This window comes from Ambystoma mexicanum, chromosome 6p (assembly GCF_040938575.1).
Source record: "Ambystoma mexicanum isolate Mex_15411 chromosome 6p, UKY_AmexF1_1, whole genome shotgun sequence".
Lineage (NCBI taxonomy): Eukaryota > Metazoa > Chordata > Amphibia > Caudata > Ambystomatidae > Ambystoma > Ambystoma mexicanum.
Window position 1 is genome coordinate 965063162 of NC_090935.1, and position 19404 is coordinate 965082565.

The window sequence follows — 19404 nt, forward strand, 5'->3', positions numbered from 1 at the left end:
AGAGCCTCTATGCACAACACCATGATTGTTCGTTTCTGCTGCTCCAGGGCACTGGGCCTTTCTGGCACAATAGAAGCAGCCAGATTATGGAATTCTCTTCCTTCTGATCTGTGTTGTATTAATGATCTCTACACATTCATGCAGCACATTGAAATGTATCCTTTTTTTAGTCATTGCTTGCAGTCCCTGTTTTTCGCTCCTCACCGACAGCCTTTCTTCTGTTTCTCCTTCTTTCTTCTCATTACTTGTTTCTCAGAATATGTGACTGCACTCTTAGATTCCTACGGGTCGTCGTGTCTACATTCCCCACTGGGATTGAGGATCCATAACAATAACGTGGCTTGAAGCAATTTCAGAGATTTCTATTGCTCTCAGGATTGGCTACACTAGAAATGTTTTTGATGCCAAGCCCACTGTTGCCCTCTGTTGTTGCCTGATCAGTCAGTTATAGATTGAAATGCTTTGCATTCAACACTCTTTATATATTTGAAAAACCCCTTCAAGGGCTCAATGCCACCCTCCTTATTTTTCTTCCATATTCTTTGTTCAAGAAAGATCATTCTTTGCATTTACCTGCTTCCCGGAAGTGCCTCTACCTTGTTTCTCCATTGTCAAGTCACCTTTGGAGGTGATATACTTCTGTTTGGTGCTTTTGAGATAAATCTAACGCCACGCAGAATGTTATTATTGCATCTTGAAGTTGTGTGCCATCTACTCAAGGAAGATGGCCAAAAATAATACCAGCGCCACTTGTTTCCTTGTTTGCAATCTCACCACAAGGATATTAGCTGCAAAGCTTGTTCAGCGTGAGTTCTACGCCATTGACCAGCAACTATGAATGAGAAGTGAGTAAGCTGTGCTGGATTCCTCCAAGTAAGATGTTGGGTACTCATTCCTCCAGTTGGCAACTTCTTTTTCAGACGTTTACCAAATTGCCTCTGATGTTTCTGAAACTGTTAGCTCTTGCACCATGTGTGCACCCTACAATAGTGTCAAATCCCTAATCACCTTAATTTGTATTGACACTCATTCCGCAACATCTTTGTCCTCAAGATCACATGTTCTGTTTCAAAGTTGATGCATTAGGACCTTCTCCTTCCACTTTTAAGATAAATCGCACATTCAAAGTTGATGCACAAGACATCCTCCCATGCATTTACAGAACTTTCATTGCCCAAAATGAATGCCAAAAAGTAGCTCATAGTCAACCAACGCCTTTGGCAACATCAAAACATGCATAGGCATTAAGGCATCTTTCGCATGGTTTTGAATTTAGGGACTCTCTCACTATAATTAGTCTTAGAGGAAAAGTAAGTGGTTCAGAGGTAAAAGTGCAAAACTCAGCACTTCAAACTGAGTGTCACGTGCAAAGATCTGTAGTATATTTGTGGGTGACAGACACATTTCAGTATTTAAGGGAAAGGTCTCCTCAAATACGAGCAGTCAGATCATTTCCTATGCAAAGTACATGGAACATCTGCTGAATATGATATTTCTCTGTTTAAATAAATGCCACTAGGGAGTCCCTAAATTTGTCTAACAAGCAACTGCAATCATTTCAGCTTCAGAGTGTCTAGACACTGAGCAATGCTGGGAATCTAGCCGCAGATGTTGCTGTCCGGGTGGAGCCTTTTTACATTAGCAGACATCCGCCATTTCCTGACATTTTGACCATAAGATAGAACATTTCAAACAGCCTCTGCTCTGATCAGGCAGAGGCAGAGAGGAAAGAACTTCTCTCATGGTCTCCTTCCCTGCAAGATGCAAGGTTCTCCAGTCATGGAACTCTGCTGGGAAAGAGACTACACCTTTGCCAATGACATAGCAAATCATCACCATCAACAAACTGACGATGGACACATTATTGGATACTGCATCCAAAGGGATGCTTGATCTGTAAAGCTTCAGTGTCTCTGCCCTGGGGATTGCACCTCAGATGTCCCATAATCAAAGAATGTTTTTTGACCTAGCTTTGCAAAGGATCCTTGGTGCCCGTGTCTGTGTTTCCGCCATGTCCAGGTGTGTGCTACCTGTACTTACTTATTTCTAAGGAAGATTAACCTGCGCACTGTATCATGAATGTTTGTCCCCTTATGGAAACTATCTAAAAGAAATGTGGCTTGCTTGCTCTTCCAGAGACCATTTCCTTATGAAAGGGAGCAGATTTCATGACAAGAGTCATTGCAACGGGAGTTGGAATGTGGACAGGCAAGGGGTTTTACCCAAATTGACCTTTTCAAATTGACCTTTTGTCCTAATTGACCTAGTAATCGTGGTCCTAATTGACCTTCTGCACAATTGACCTTTACCTGTATCTTGGTTCTTTTATATATGTGTGGAGTGGGTTTGGGGTAATAAATATTATAAGGTGATTTGGCGGGGGGGTTTCCGGATTGGGTGGAGGGTTGCGGGGGGTTTTCCCCCGCATATATGTCCTAATTGACCTAATCAACTCAATCTGTTTTCCCGCAAGATGTTCACCCACGGTCAATTGTGATTCGAGCAATTCATATACATCCAGGGCAAGGCACTATCTAGACTCAGGAAGGCGTCAATCACTGGCCCACAATTTGGTAACACCCAGGTAGAAGGTACCCACGTTATGATTACAAATGTTAAATAGTTTAATAATTGCTAAAAGCAAGGGGTCTTTCATCTTTATTTGGCAATGTCCCTCTCTCTTTTTTGAGTGAATCCAGCGCATTTTAGTCTTACCCATCTACTTGAGGTCCCTTAGCAACTTTACCAGCCCATTGTAGAACACCTGGAACTTCTTAATTATTCTGATTTCTGTTTCTAAACACCTTGGAGGGGTGGAAAATGAATAGTCCTCCTTTCACACAAGCATTTTTGCAGTTGTCGCTTATCTAAATATCGGGATCTTCATTTTGATTCTGGGCATTGATCTGATATAGACTGTAAGCTTATTTATTTGTAGTCCTCAAACATGAAGGAATCTTGCATGCTGGGGTTTTACAAGCTTTTTAAATTTGATGGCTGACATCTTTTAAATGTTTGCTATTATGCTCCCATTATGGAGCTACTGTTTGGGTGCAAGTGGTTTTTGGTGCAAATTGCAAAGTTGCATTCTGTAGGAGTTGGAATCGCTTAACAACTACCGCTAGTCACAACTGAGTAAATGAGTTGTATTGTGATCAGTTTTACTCGCTCTGGCTACAGTGGCATTTGACTGTACAAAATAAATCTGATAGTGCTTTGGTTGAAATGATAGCTCGATGCTCAACAGCAGTGCCTCCATGTTCTCTGAAGAAAATATTAACATATACCTTGTATGTTTGGAGGTATGGAGGTATGGAAAGAATTGGGAATTGGAGTCTCCCATGCGCACTGGCCCGGGTTATATATAGACAGGATTTAACAATCAATGCGACTGAGTTGAAAGCAGCTAGTGGGTATCTACCAGCACCCAGTAACCAAGAGCTACCTTGGAGGTATGAGGAACTAGTGGTGTGCCACAGCCTGACTTTCACATGAGATGCAAACTGGAACATTTTGCTCATTTTATATAGACCATTATGTGTCAAATGTCTTCTAGTGTTCTAATACTCCTTCATGCAGCCCCCATACATTGATTAAATGTTGCATACATAGGATTTTTGGTAACCTTTGGCCTCCATGTCCAATGAGTTCAGCAGTTGATGCCAAACTGACCAGGCATTTCCCTGTTTCAAGGCGCTTAATCCCAGCAAGTTTGATTCATGTATGTTTATTAATAAATACAAATTGGGATAAGTATTAGTAGGATGTTGGCATTAGCTATCCTTTGGAACAACATGCTTTTTCAGTAATAGGATATATAGGTGCTCATTTCTCACCTCTGGGGGTCTGGATCTCTGATACCGTTCTCAGACACTGCTTTTCAGCTTAATTTCTCGAAAAGGAAAATGTAACCAAGAGAAGTGTTCTTCAGAGGTGTGTATCAGAATAGGATGAGAATGTAAAATATTAATTTGACATACGTTTGTAATTGTTCCATGTAATCCTTGTTTTTAACACTATTCTAAAGGTCCCGCAAATGCAGATGTCAAATAGATGATGTTCTGATTTTTCCTTGCAAGCACAGTTTATGGAGGTCATACCATTTTCATCTTCTCCCTCTTCCTTTCTTCCCTTCTTGGTTATCCCTCCACCCCCTCCTTTTGTAGTTCGTCTTGCTCTGCTTCTGGAAAGAAACAATGGAAAACATCCGATACTGATGATTTGCCCTTGCAAAAGGGTAAACCCTGCTCCGGCACTGATGGTGTTCCAGTTCTCGGTAGTGCTGGAGTTCCGAGCCAACTTCGATCCAAGATGAAGGACGAGGACTCTGATAAAGTCTTGCGCCAGTTGTTAGGAAAGGAGATTTCTGAGAACGTGTGCACGCAAGAAAAGCTCTCGTTAGAATTTCAAGATGGTCAAAGCTCTAGGAATCTAAAGAGAACCCCACCAGAGAAGAGGGAGCTCAAGTTAGCAAGACTGAAACAAATCATGCAGAGAACGCTCAGTGAGTCTGACACGGACTCGAACCATTCGGAGGATACCAAGAACACTCCTATCCGAGCCGTGGACAAGCCTAGGCCACAGCCAATAGTGGAGAATGTGGAGAACACAGAGAGTTTGCAGCTGATGATTAAAAAGCACACTACCAGCTCATCTGGCCGCAGGTTTCCCTTCGGCATCAGGGCCTCCAAGTCTGTGGATGGCCACAGCCCCTCGCCAACTTCAGAAAGCAGTGATCCAGACAACGAATGCCAATACCAGCTGGGGAGTGTACCTCGGGGCCCATGCACGGGAGAAGCTTCTGAGGCAGTCTGTGATGGCACCACTGCCCAGAAGATTGCGACAAGCCCCAAGAGCGCTCTTAAGTCACCATCTTCAAAGCGCAGGACTGCTCAAAATCTAAAGCTCAGAGTGACCTTCGAGGAGCCAGTGGGGCAATCTGAGCTGGACATTAATGGGGAGAAGGACAAAGAAGGCTGCAAGGCCCCCCAGGCCCTCTCTCCAAATGTGGAAGCTGCTGACCAACAAAAAAGGCCTTTTGGGGCAATCCGATCCATTATGGAGACTTTGAGCGGTAACCAAAACAGCAACAACAATAACTATCAGACTGTGAATCTGCAAAAGACATCAACCACGCTGCCCTTCTCCTCAATAGGGCGGAAGGCAGCAGATGCCAGGACAAATCCTCTAAGCCTATCAAAAGGAAAGAATAAGACAGTAAGTGATGAGGCAACATATTTTAGGCTACTTGCAAAGACACTGGGATGATGTGTGTGTTATTTCTTTTTCGTAAGTTTACCTTTCCTAAATGTGTTTTATCTAGTTTTTTCCTCAATAGAAATCTGGGAGTCGCTTTTTCATTGTGATTTGTTTATGAATTTAAAATGCTTGTTAAACGATCTTTCCTGCATGTTACCATATCACGTTGCAAGAACCTTAACACAATTTCTGTTTGAGCAACCTTGAAAATGTGCTTGTTGGGGGACAATCGCAATCTCCGATTTTTAAATAGTGCTCCTTCATAGATTCCATCCCTAGCAAGTGCTGTCAGTACCCAAAGTACTGGTACTCGATGTATCCTCCTCAGAAGAATGAACTGCTGAGATGGCCTTGCCGGGATTCCAACTTGTGAAATGCCAGAGGTCAGTGCTTAGCCTGTAAGCTATCCATCAAGTACCCTGGCCTGCATTCAGTTGCTTTAGTGCTTTATTGCACCTGTGTGGGTGCAACATTCTGTAATAGAACATACTGATTCAGTCGGTGCTACTTCAGTACAATTCCTCTCTGTTGTACCATGACACCTCGCTTCCATCTTTTACATTCATAAGCGCGCGTTTTGGGTCGCTGTTTAAAAATCTCCTTTGCATTCATAGCTCAAAGGTATTCTCAACTTGGATTGGTTGCTAAAGGCTAAATGGCAGGAGCAGATTAGTGTTAGATCAGTGGTCTTCAAATATTTCTTGCCTGGGACCCCCCTGAGAAAAAATGTGGGCAGGCCAGGCCCCCTGAAAACTGCCAGATGGACAGTAAGTCCAAATGACTATGAACTATTGTGCGCCGTCACCGCACACTACTCCCAGTATAGTGCTTGTGCTCCCCCACCTACTCCCATCGCAGTGTCTGGGCTCCCTCATCCCACTCCTAACCCAGTCCCTGGGCTCTCCCCACCCTACCACAGACCCTGGGCTCGCCCACCCTGCTCCCAGCACAGTCCCAGGGCTAGTGGCGGCTGGTGATTTTTTTAAGTGGAGGGGCATAAATATTTCTCCCAGATATGCCACAGCAACTCTGTGTAGCGAGGGAGCCCGAGCCAATCAAGGGGGGTCTGGGCAGTGTTCTCCCCCTGGGATTAAAAAAAAATAATGGGTTAAAATGTTGCATTTAAAGCATACTTTAAAAAACATTGGGTACAAATCCAAACAGGTATTTTTTACTGGTAATCTATAGTAGATGTCCAGTAAAAAGATATCATCCCTGTCCCCTGGGTCTTACAGCGCCTAACACACACACACAAACAAAGTGATTATGTGTGTATGAAGGGTGCTCGGAGTTCCAGGGGGAAAGCATGATAGATGTACAGAAAAATGAATACAATCCCTGTCCCTGGGGCTCCACAGTGCCTCAGAAGGAGAGCTGATTTTGGCAGATGGGTACGGGGATTGTGCAACAAAGGCATTTTTAAAATGCCTTTGTTGTACAACACTCCCCCCACTTGTCAAAATCAGCTCCACGGACCAAGACAAACACACACACACAACCACACATTCACACACCAAGCACTCTATCATTCACACGAGCACCCATCATCATACACTCAATCATAACACAATCATACACGCATCCATACACATAAATAAATAAAAAAATAAATTAACATGAACTTACCTTCTGGCCCGATCCTGAAGTTTCCTCCCCAGCCCTCCAGGCTTTACCTCCCATTAAACCCCTTAAGAGGAACACTGATATGGCCCAGGCAGGGCTAGTTATTCACCATCTCAAGGACCAGCCGCTGTCTCCCACTGAAGTTGCTCTTAGTTGCAGCAGGTTAATAGGGCAATCCAAATGCAGCTGGCCTTTCGTGTTTTCTTAAACTCTGCTTTAAACTACCCAGACCTTTATAGCTTTCACTATAGCAGTGATTCTTCTTTAAATAAAATCCTTTGAAGAGTCAAAATGCCCAGGTGGTTTCCCATTTTGTAATTGCCATTTTGGCAATTTTACCTTCCCGGCCGTGATAACAAAAACTTGTATTTCCCTGAACTAGCCATTAAGTTTAATGAGAAACACTCCAATCTATATTACTTCTATGGTAACCATAGAGAAATAGAGATCAATGTGGTAGGCAGTCAATGTCGCAGCTATATCTCCAAGTTCCATGCAATCCTCTTCCTCCTGGACCCATGATACCTGTCTGCTCTCTTAACTTTATCCGTATACTCGCATAGTACACTGATTAATGTGCTTGGCTGTGATTGATGCGAGTACACATATTCCCCCTTCAGTCTTCCAAGGGTTTCTAAATTGCTACAGTTTCTAAACCGCTGTGGGTCCATTGTTGCATTACTCTCCTGATACCTTCTTGTTGCAAGGTATTGCATGTACATTCAAATGACCACTCTCTTATCCGTAAAAGCTGTCCACTAACATTACATATTTGTTGTTTCTTTCTCTTTAAAACATTCTGGGAACAAAGATCCCTCATTTTCTTACCAATATCATGACTGCTTAAGACCACCGCAGGAAGCCTTTAGGAGCATGGCGTAGCAAAGAGCAAGGAGGTGCCAGTCATCAAGCAGCAGCAGGGTCTCCTGGAAAATCAGACAATCTTTTTTCCTACCAACTGTTTTTAACAATATTCCCTTTTTACCTCCATTGTTTAATTAATTAATGGGAGGAATTTCAGACCATGTTCATTCGTGGTCATCTATGCAAATTAATCTATTTACCTGAACGGGAGGTGCAGACTTTTTGAATAGACCCGATGAAACACCATTTATGGGTTTTCAGTGTGGCACTTAACTCTGGCCTGCAGCATTATCTCAATGTCTTTTGCCACCTATTGAAGGTGCCGATATGCATCATTTTTCAGAACCACTCAAACACTTCTCCTAGAATTGAACGCTCAAATGAAAACCAGTTGACATTTTGTCAATGAAGTGTACAAATAGTAATGAGCATATGTAACCTTATAAGAGACATGGGGCTTAACAACAAGCTGCCATAAAAAATAACTATTAGATCCCACTGGAATAGATGCTGTTCCAAGAGAAGTAGACCATGTGAAGGGCAAGGTATTCTGTGTGCCATATGCAGCAGCTGGACTTCCATTTTGATGCCATTCACAGCAACCCAATTGTCTTGCATCCACTGCTCTATCTCTTCAAGAGAAGCCCCAAAAAGACTAATTGTGTCGCAGTTACTGTGTAGATTCAAGAAGCGCTGTAGGTCTGTTTTTCATTCTGACTTTTTTTTTTCTTGCCCTTATGTGTGGTATCTACACCACCCCTCACTCTGGGTGGGAAGATCAATGTGCTTTGCCTGTAGCACCCTTAACCTCGGCATCGTGTCCTCAAAGGATTTTCCCTACACAGTATGCAGATAGTTTTCAAATGTAAATAGGTTGATCAGGTGGTGCAGAACTGGCCTTTTCTCCTTGGCTGGTTCATAATTCTATCCCTGTCTTTATAGTAAATCATTTTGCAATAGTTGATGCGTCTAGCCCCATTTTGGTGGGGGAGAGAATGGGGGTTCAGTGGAGGGACACATCCTGGCATGGAAACAATGTTTAATTCCACCTTGATAGAACGCAGCCCACAAATCCATTCTAATGACTTCTTTAACCCACAACAAATTCCTTGTTTTTCAATACCTCACCCTCATTTGGGAAGCAGACAATTCAAATGTCTTTCCGACCTGGCGTTGATTATGCAGGCTACTTGCTGTTAAGAAGCTTTGTTTGATCGATCTAGACCTTCACCTGCTTCGCATATAGGAATCTTTGCCCTTACGTCACAACCTACAGAGTGACACTCTGTCATGTAGCAACGGCCCTGTTGAATTAGGATTTAGATTCTACTTCAAATATTCTCATCCAGATGGTTTATGTGGCCTGTATTTCTCTGAGGATGTCTGCAGTTGACACGCATTCATCCTACTGTCTGCATTGGTTGCTGATAAATCGTCAGGGCTCCACCAGTCTGCATAGTACCTTTATAGAGTTCATTGAGGATTTCCTCTCCGTAGAAGATTTTTTGTTGGAACGAAAGTGGATCTTTAAGGATTTCAAACTCTGAAGTTCATAGTAAATGCAACAGATTTTGGAAAGTACCACTCCGACTAGCTCATTTGTAGCAGCAAATCTAGGGATGTGAAAATAAGGACCTGGTTCAGAATCAGACACCCCTCAGAAAAAAGAGGTCCTGCCCTTTTATTTGCAGCCAGAAATGTCAGCTTTAAATTGCTCCTTCTTTCTGAAGCTTGTAGTGTCGCCTGAGGAGTTGGGAAGTCTCCATCTATAGGAGGATTTGTCAAGAACCCAAACTCATTTGATAGGTCAGTGTCTGAGCCTACAGACCGTTCAATGTAGTTAGACATGTTGAAACACTTCCTATGATTCATCTGTATATATCACTGTAAGCTAATTCAGAATGTGTTTCTTTGAAGGATTTGTATGTTGTTGAATCAAGCGCTGCATTAGTCACCCATTTGACAAGACGCCTTTTAAGGTAGCCACTTTCAGCATGAATATGGTTAGGATTTCCCCAGCATAGGTTCCTCCCCAGATTCTGTTGCTTTAGAATTATTTCCCAGAGATGTGCAGGATCCCACAACACCTCGGGGTTGCCCCCCTCCTAAATGCTGACGCACTCAGTTCATTTCGCGCACACACTAACTCAAGAAATCAAATAATGTGGCACAGAGACAACCAAGACTTGTTAAAAATCGTTCCATTCAGCCCACTGTCCAGGGATATAGGTACTAGTCAGCATAGCAAAACCATGTTTATAATGAATCTGCTTACATTTAACACCAAGATGGCAGCCATCTGAATGATAACCCGTGTTTCACTATCTGACTAGTCCTAGACTTGCCCTGCTTCACATGGTAACTGCCTTCACCCCACCACTCTCAACAGAGCTTTCATGCCAGTGCTAGTCTGCATGGATCATCCACACAGCATACGTACCCGGAACCCACTTTGTTGTCCACATTGTGAAGCCAGTTCATCTACCTAAAAAATTAATTGTGAAGTTTGGTTGTGTCAATCTAGTGTTACTAAGGAGCCATAGTGCAGTCTAAGAGTTCCATACTTACACTGACAATGCATAGTGAGGATGAAACATGGCTGAGGTTGCTTGGGGTCTTGTGCAGAAAGGATGTGACCTATCACTTTTGGCTGGACGCCCCTTTTTAGAGTGAAGCCAGGCCTGATTTGCATATGGTCTTTCACCTTCTGTAATGACATGGCAGCCTGAAAAACGGTGGTCTGGGGGGTTACCCAGAGCACTGACTAGGTTATGCTAAATTCAAAACCTTCCAGCCTTCATCCATCACCTTTGCACTTAATTTCACTTCTGTTTATTTATCCTATATATTCTGGAATGGCACAAGCACCCTGTCCAGTGGCAGGGTGCTAATAGCACTATTGACTCTGAGCTGGTGGGCCATATACAATCTTATGATCCCTTAGTCTTTCTTTTGCACAGGTTTTGGGGATCTTGAGCTTCTGTATTGCCCAAAGCGCCAAGCAATAATTCTCAGCTATTGCTAAACTGTTGTGCTGTGAATGATACAGTGGATAGAACTGCATTGTCTGCAATCATGAGGAGGCAGGCATGAGGGAAACTGTTGGCTCTTAACCAGAATATCAAGCCAAGGGTCTTTACCACTTGTTCAGCTGTGAAAATCTAATCTCTCTTAAAACAAGCAAGCCCTCTAGAGCCAGTCTTGATCTGTCCCTCTCCCCCCAGTGACTCTTCTCCACCCACTTCTGATGGACCTCTTCTCAAGCCTTTCATGAACGTGTGGCTATTAAACGTAAAAGGTCCTCTGAGTAGAGGTTTGAAGGCGAAGGAGCGCATTTCTTCCACTAATGACAGTTGCAGTGTTCAGCTGCTTCCCAGGTGCCTGGCACCGGTATAGAAACCGTGTCTCTCGGTTCCTTCAGTGTTGATCTCAGTCAACCAGGACACCAAAGTGCTGAGCATAGTCCACCACTTCACTGACCATATCATTCAGCCTGCTCTGATTCAGAGGCAGGCACTGGTTCAGAAGATCTTTATAAACATGGCCATCAAGTTCCTCTCATTGACATCCTGAGGCCAGAGGTTCGATATTGTTCACCAACGACATTAAAAAAAAATCACTGCCAATGCTGCAATGCATTATGTTTTTTCAAGTCATGTTCCAGACCCAAAAATAGGCAAAAGGCCAAGATCATGACTTCAGATCAGATGAGGGATTGATCAGGGGATTCCAACCTCCATTTCATGGAGTAGTTGCAATTTCCTCCGTTATGCAGCCGAGGGCCGTATACATGTTCTCCCTTTGGCATGAATGTGGTCAAAGCGTCAGTGTCAAAGTTCTGACAACAGTGGTATCCCATCTCTGCAACCAGGAAGTTCACCTTCATTTGCACTCGAGCAACTGGTTGAGTTAGGCTGTAACACTGTGATTGGTCCCTTTCCGGTCGCCATGTAAGTATACATGATCTGCACAACCTGACCCGTCCCACCACCCTGCCTGCGTGTCATCTGCAATTCTCTCTGAGACTTCAGCTTGTTAGGCCATCTTTGGAACTTAATAGACCATAGCTATTTCTCACTAGAGGGGTTTATAGGACAACAAATACAGTGCACATGTTTAATTCGCTGGAAAACCTCAGCAAAGTGGTTTTGAAAACCCCGGGTGAACCAACATGTGCTGTGCTGCCCTGCCCGTACGCCCTTAGCTAACATAGTAACTCTCATCTGTATATATAGTTTGGATGTTCTCGGGAGGATAGCTCAGGGGCAACGCACTCGCCTTGGAAACAGGACGATGCGCATCAAAACTGGTTTGATCCCTGTGTCCGTGCTTAGAAACTCTGGGTATTAAGCGCGTTATAAATAGCCAGTTACAATTGCAATATTGGATGGGGACAGTCACAGCTATATTGAGGGGATTATGGCAGCATCATATATTTTTCCAGGCTTAGTAAGAGCACATTGCTAGGCGATATATTTGTCCCACACAATCCTTGGACTTAATGTTCTTTTAAGATCATTTCCTATAGTCATGCAGTCATTTTCCAGATTTCTTTGAGTTTTGTCCGATTGGTTGAGCAACCACCAATTGATGACTGATGTCATCTACATGGCAGGGGGCTAAGGAGATCAACCTTACCAGTTACTGCACTTTCTGCATGTCATACTGTGTGTATCATTCCATGTGCAAAAGAGTAAATGGCAGAAGATGACCACATCATGCAATTCTGTGCATGGCTTGCCCCCGTGAGGCAGCGGAAGTGCAGAGTATGTCCTAAATCTTTAAATGTTAGAGATGCTCAGCAGTCATGAAGACATTTTTTCACTTCCCACTCCAGATTCTCAATACCTGGCCATTGCTGTGATTCTCTGGGAATTGCATGGTAAACCCTGGTAGGGAGTGAACACCTCCACATTTAATAGCAGCATGGCGCGCCAGAGCAAATGATGGCAGTAACTGGTGGCAACATGATGGCAATATTTGAGGTTTGCTTCTTAAGGCATATTCAAAACCCATAACTATTGGCTTCATCAATACTTGTTTTAAAGTTAGGTCCACTCCTTATCCAGAAGGAAAATAATTAGTAATGGGGAGTAGATAGGAACTGCGATTGTCCCCAAAAATTCATGAAGGACGTTGAGATAGGATATGGTAAACACACTCTTTTGGGGGGAAGTTGGCCTCAGGAAGGGGTTCATATATGGGTTTTACGTCAACTTACGGTCGGATCCCAGTCCCTTGGAAGTGGTACTAGGTTTTGGGCACATCATAAAGCTGCTCTGGGTAATATTCCTGCCCCTGTCTTTATAGACACCATGTCTTTTGCCTCCAGAGGGATTGCGCTCAATTTTTAAAACATTCAATTCAGAAGCAATGCTAAAAGTCTACTCTTACCAGTTCTTCAATATAAGATGGAAGCAGCACTTTGTGGCACTGAACGATAAGATGGATGACTCTTATGGGTGGCTTACTCAGCCAAACTAGGGTGTATTGTACATTTTGGTCCAGAATTATTGTGATTCTTTGTGGAAAGGAGCCCACTTCCGGGGTTTGAGAACTCCTTTTTTAAAGTCCACCTTGGACTCCCAAAAGGCACAGCTGCTGAGTTATTGTGTCTGGAACTTGACTTCATGTTACAAATTTCGAATATATTAGAACTTTTCCAGCACAGTATCTCACGGTACAGAAGTCACTATTCTGCCATAGGCCCTGAGATATTGAACCAGTTCAGATAATACTAACTATATTGGACACTTGGCAACTTCTAAACTATGATTCTAAGAAGGGAAGCACCCCAAGCTGTTGAACTCGCTGCTGCGCTTTAAGGAGAACCCGGCTGCGAGGGCCCTTTAAAAATGGCACAGAAGTGCAGCGCCCCCCGTCATTAACCTAATACTATCCATTATGGAAACCCACAATCTGAGCTCTGGGCCTCATTACGAGTATGGCAGTGTGGGAAAAACGGCAGTAATGCAGTGGTAACCCTGTTACCTTTGCAGCACTGCCGCACTGCAACTACTAACGCGCCCATGCCACCACTTGTAATCCAGCGGTAATTCCGCCAGACCCAGTGGCAATAACAGTAATTCTGTTTGGCGGTATTCTGGTGGATTTATCACCCAAATACCTCCAAACCTGTAATGGTTCAGGACTGTGTGTGAAACTGGAATGGTGTGGAAGCAATTTGTCATCTAGCAAAACGGGTGGGGTGAGTGGTCCCAGAGGCAGAAATGCTTCATCCAAGTGCAAGATAAACGGATTGGGGTAGATGCAGATAATCGCTTCCTTTATCGTTTAACCCTTAATGTCCTTCCCAGGATTTCAAAGCCGTTCCTCACCCACGAGGCATAAACAACACAACACAGAGGCGAGCATCCAGAACATGAATTCAAAGTAGTTAGTGTGCTACATAAGTTGAGCAGCAAGTTATAATGTACCATTGTCATGCTTTATGCCTGGGCAGGCACAGATGTGAAGGATGGAGTAGTGCCATTGTGATATTGTTTGTGTATTCTTAATAGTGATGTGTGTGTGTGTCTCTGTGTGTCTGTGTGTCTGGGACTACGAAACCTGACACGAAAGAGTAGGTAGTAACATTGCAGGCATGGATGCACTATTTTAGTATATGTCACATTTAACTGTATGGTTTCTTAAAAAATGCAAATTCTCCTTTGGTTTACTAGGAGGCCATAGCAACCACACTTAAGATAAAAATGCTTTAAAAAGAAATGCAGACACATGAAAGTAGAAACATGGGCTTAAGAGTGCATGCACTGAATAACGCTTAAGACACAGCATGCATGCGAATAGCCACTTGAATTCAAATGGATTCAGTTCTGCTGCTTTTTCAGGGGCTTCACATCAGACGAAATCTACACATAGTGGAGTATGTGGTTCCTCGCGAGCGAGCAGGACCGCACTGTGCTGCAGCACCAAGCATGGAGTAGGCCGTGTGTGACACCGTTTCATCAGCCATGCCGATGCTTGCTTGTAATGTGGCTTCATAATATGCATGTCTTACCTTGTTGCATGTACTGATTTTTGCATTGCGCTTCTCCAGGGGCCTTACATCCGCGGTGCCAGTCTGTCTTCTAGAGTCGCGCGCGAGGACCATCTGCATAACTATGTATGGTATGTGCTTTTGCCGCTTGATGCTTTTTGCTTTTTTCAGTTTGTTTTGTTGCATGTTCATTTCCCATGTTTATGATTTGTGCCTGGACACATGTGACTTTATTTTCCTCAAATCATTCAATCCGCATACCTTCTTTTGTCTGCAGTGGCTAAGTTGGTTGACAGTTTGTCTCCCGAAAAATTAAATGCGGTGTGTTTTAGTTATAAACTCCTTTTGAACATAAGCAAGTACCAGAACGGAAAAGTGGAGCCTATATTCTCTATCATGCGTCAAGGAGAATGTTTATAAAGAATGTGAGACAGAGTTGTTTTAGCTCTATACCCAACGCAGGTGTGTATGCACTATTTATCACAGGCAGTCTTTCTTTGTCTGAACCTAAATGTGAACTCATGTCCAACAATCTGCGGAAGATCTTCAGGTGTCCATTAACATCTGGGTTGAATTTGTTAATTTTACACATCTGCTTAAATTATGTAACAGGCCCTACTTTGTGTAAACTCCATTCCAAAAGCTTATACATAAGTGTTCCACGCATCGCTCACCATATCCTGCCAGCAAGAAATTAGCAAACAGCTAACCAATTCACCTGTTTTAAAAAGGAAACAACATCAGAGCATAGTAACAAAAATGTCATTGAGCAAATGTGACATGCAAATGTGGAACTATCGACTGAATTTACATAGGGTGAAGAACGGGATCACACATGGCAAATTAATGAAATGTTTCCGACCATTAGTGTTTTGCTACGCCAACTCATCCAAAAGATTTACTAACCATAACAATATTGCCTTATCTTATCTAGAATAATCGATTCTATACATTAGCAAAACATAACAGCAGAAATACCAAAGCCAGACAATACACACACAACAAAACACAAACATACATAAAGACAAAGCTCCTTATTATCTCTCTGCCCTTCACGTCATATCAACTCTTCATTATTAAGATACTTGCCTCAAGTATACAATTCATCAAATGGTCCCCAAATCTCCATATACTTTCCATCCAGTTTACTCTCTCATAACTCTCATCTTTTGAAAGTTTGGATGTTGAAGTTTATCAGCCATGTCATGTCCCCGAGAAATCTCGCCTACAAACAGTCCTCTTATTGAGCGAAATGAGATACATCCTTGAGGAGGAAACGGGTCTTTTTATGTGTGCTCCACCCCTTCGGCTGCATCAATCCCCAATGAGTGCGTTTTCTTTTTTCATTGGTAGTTAGTGAATTATAAAGTAGTTTTCTACTTTTTTGGAAGAAAATCTATATAGGTTCAGAGCTATCCCTAAATTCACAGTAACATTAATCCCCAACAATGGAAAATATGCCTTGCGCTAGTCCCAAATGTAGACGTTTTCATCGCTTTCACTATATCTGACTGATATATTCTAAAGAATGTGTAATTGTGTACATTACCATGGCATTGATTACTTTGCATGCCCTAATGATAGTAGAATTTACCCATTTTCTGCTAGATGTATGAATTAAAAGCCATCTAAAATGGCAGCTATCCGTTGATTTACACATGTTTATTAATATTTAAAACACCTACATGGGTTTTATTTTCATTTCATTAACAGGTTTTTTAATCCACCACACGCATTTAAAAAAATAATGTACTTATTGTGAGGACTACCAGCCATCTGCTCTAGTATGTTTTTACAATTAACCTGGTAAACAACGAGCTACTCTACCTGCCTGGTTTGTTTTATAGGCGGATTAAAGTGTGGGAGATGAGTTCTCCTTCAGTCACTGGTACATAAACTGCCTTATTCAAGACCCATCATTTACATGTATTACGATGAAGTACATTATTTTCGCAGTGGGTAGGTGAATGCCTAGATTTGAGATCTGGGTGTGCGTGCCCCGTCACACCATATCTTTGTGCCGCACACCTCATTTTATTTTGCCATTTTTCATGTTCTTTCTGGAGGTGTCATTTATTTATGCAGATATGAATTCGAAATCGTTGTAAGATTTATGTTCAGTAAAGCATGACGTGATCACTAAGAGTGAGGCTTGCCCCCCCCCGTGCCCCAACCCTCTAGCATTCTGGTTGTCTTGTTTGGTTCAACTAGTAGCTGATCTGAATTCGCCAGTTCAACTCCACTGTCATAGGCAGCCCTACAGATAAGGGGTGGATCGGCTACTTTTACTCCCTAAAAATAGGCAGATACTCCCCAAAAATTAAAATGGAGAGTAACAATAAAAAATAGGAAACAGACACATAGGACCTTGTGCTCCTGCTTTCCCCCACGCAGCTCCAGGGATAGGTTTGGATCAGTAGTGCACATTATACCACAGGAAGAAACAAACTACTATTATTACTGCCTGATTGGAAGAAGTAAACATGTATCTTTTTAATGTGTATGAATAGCTAGGTGCAAAGGAATAATGATTACAAAAACATTTCCATTTAAAATGTTTACTCGCTTATAAAATGCTTCCATTGGGAATTGGACTTACATTTTTACTCCCTAAAAAATCATTTTACTCCCAACTTTAAAAAATAGGGAGTACAATACCCCCACTTCAAAATCTTATCTGGAGCACTGGTTATCGGGTGCCTCATATCATCATATGGTCATGTAAATGATGTTCAAAATTGTAAAGAAATATATCTACCATAGAGAGGGGGAAGCGGCGGGCAGAAAATCAAATAAGGGTGAGATGTTGTGCAGAGTGAGGTGGGTTTTAAGGTAGATTTAAGTGTGATGGTGTGTTTGCATTGGATTCCATAATTCCGAGGGATCATTTCATCACGGAAGGACATGATTCATCTTTTGGTGATGAAAAGAATGTCTAGCTTATTGTGCGTGATATGCTCATGGATGTTGCAGTGCATGTATGAGTGGAGCATGAATTGATGAGCATGAGATTCAGAGAGGGTGAACTTTGGGATGTTGGTTGCGCATGTACGTGGATGCGGTTCTGTAGAGCATGAGGTGTCTGCAATGTAAAATGGGAATGGTTGGTTTGAGGTTGTGTAAAACACATTGGCCCTCATTACGACCCTTGCGGAAGGGGATTTACGCCGGCGTAAAGCATGGCGTACCTTTCCGCCTGACTACGAGTTTCCGTAGCGCCATGGTGATTTTTACGCCTGCTTTTTGCAGGCGGAAAAATCCATGGCGTTACGGGACTTGTTGTTAATTACGCCACCGTAATTTACGGTGGCGTAATTAACGCCTTCCCCACTCCCATTATGCCCTATGGGGCAAGAATGGGAATGGGGAAGGGCAAAATGGGGATTGGGGATTTACCGCCCCGCCAAGGTCGGGATGGGGCGGTAAGTCCGCCAACCACCATGGCGGAATTGGCAGCTTAGCGCCATGGACCATGGTGCAAATTGCACCATGGTTCTCCGCCAGGGTCGTAATGAGGGCCATTGTGTACAATGAGAGATGTGCAGGGAGACAGCGGCCCTTTCCATCCCTAAAGAGCCCAAATGATGATGTTCAATGGGGGGTGGGGGTTTAGCTGTCTTTAAATAGTCATGGGGACACTCAGGATGAAGGCCCTGGAAGTGATGGTGAGAAGGGGTGATGAGTCACGTGACTCTCATCACACAATATCTGCTTGACAAGTTGAGTGTGCGTGGGCAGGGAGATGAAGACACAGGGTCTGCTGGGAGTTTGATGAGAAGCTGTGGAGCAAGCGAGGACTGGTTGACCGGACCCTCCATAGATGGAGAACAGTAGTGCACTCCCTAGCCAAATGTATGTAAAAGAATTTGATAGCAGGCCATATTTGCTCTTTGGTGTGCACTGAGGTTTCGATCTAATGGCAATTCACAAGTGATGCAGCTTGTAAGCAGCTGGGGAATGTGACCACAAGAGCTGCTGGGAGGTGGACGAGAGCCACGGAGTGAATGCTGGCAAGTAGAACCCTTGTGAGTGGGGTAGCATTGTTGACAAAGTTAAGTTATTGCACTAAAAGTCTGAGTGTTCCCCATTCACATCTGGTGTCCCAACAGATTTGAAACCTTTCAGAAACCTTTGTTCTCTGTATTGAGACAGCCCCTGCACAAACTAGATCAGCTTTGCCAAGCATAGTTTTCAACAGATGTGGACAACACCAAAACAATTATCAATCTTAGTAGTAACCTTTTATTTTCACACTGGCTTGCTGTAAAAGTCTACCGTGGGATGTCATTTTGATTAAGAGAAATTGGCTGAGTCTCTGATGCCAAAACAATTTGATTTCTGCTCTTTAGTGCTAAAGCTCAGTGCTGCTAGATCACTTTAACTTGTCATCCAAATTCAACTATGTGAGCATCGCACGGTGGCACAGAAGAGACTCCACCAGAAAAATGGATTCCACTGTATTCATAGGCATGCAGATTAACCTTTCCCCCCTTAGTATCTGAAATTACTTCAGAAGATAAACATCTTCTCTCAAGATCACCTATCATGTGTGGCATGTAGTCATTTGCACAATGGCACTCGCATCACCCACAAATTGTTCCCATCCGAGCTGCTTGGATCGTCATGTTGACCTCTGGAATGATGTGACTACAGTGGCT

At 43.1% G+C, this 19404-nt stretch overlaps 1 protein-coding gene across 8 annotated transcripts in view; it reads left to right on the forward strand.

Moving 5' to 3' along the window:
* The window catches only part of SNCAIP (synuclein alpha interacting protein), a 666776-nt gene that overhangs the window by 623597 nt on the left and 23775 nt on the right, over nt 1-19404 (forward strand). For 7 of the 8 annotated variants that reach the window (XM_069625574.1, XM_069625570.1, XM_069625572.1 and 4 more), the window contains 2 exons: nt 4167-5217; nt 14807-14877. In XM_069625574.1, the coding sequence (XP_069481675.1) occupies nt 4167-5217; nt 14807-14877 (1122 nt within the window). The remainder of the gene's footprint in view (nt 1-4166; nt 5218-14806; nt 14878-19404) is intronic. The other variant, XM_069625577.1, reaches the window with a different exon arrangement.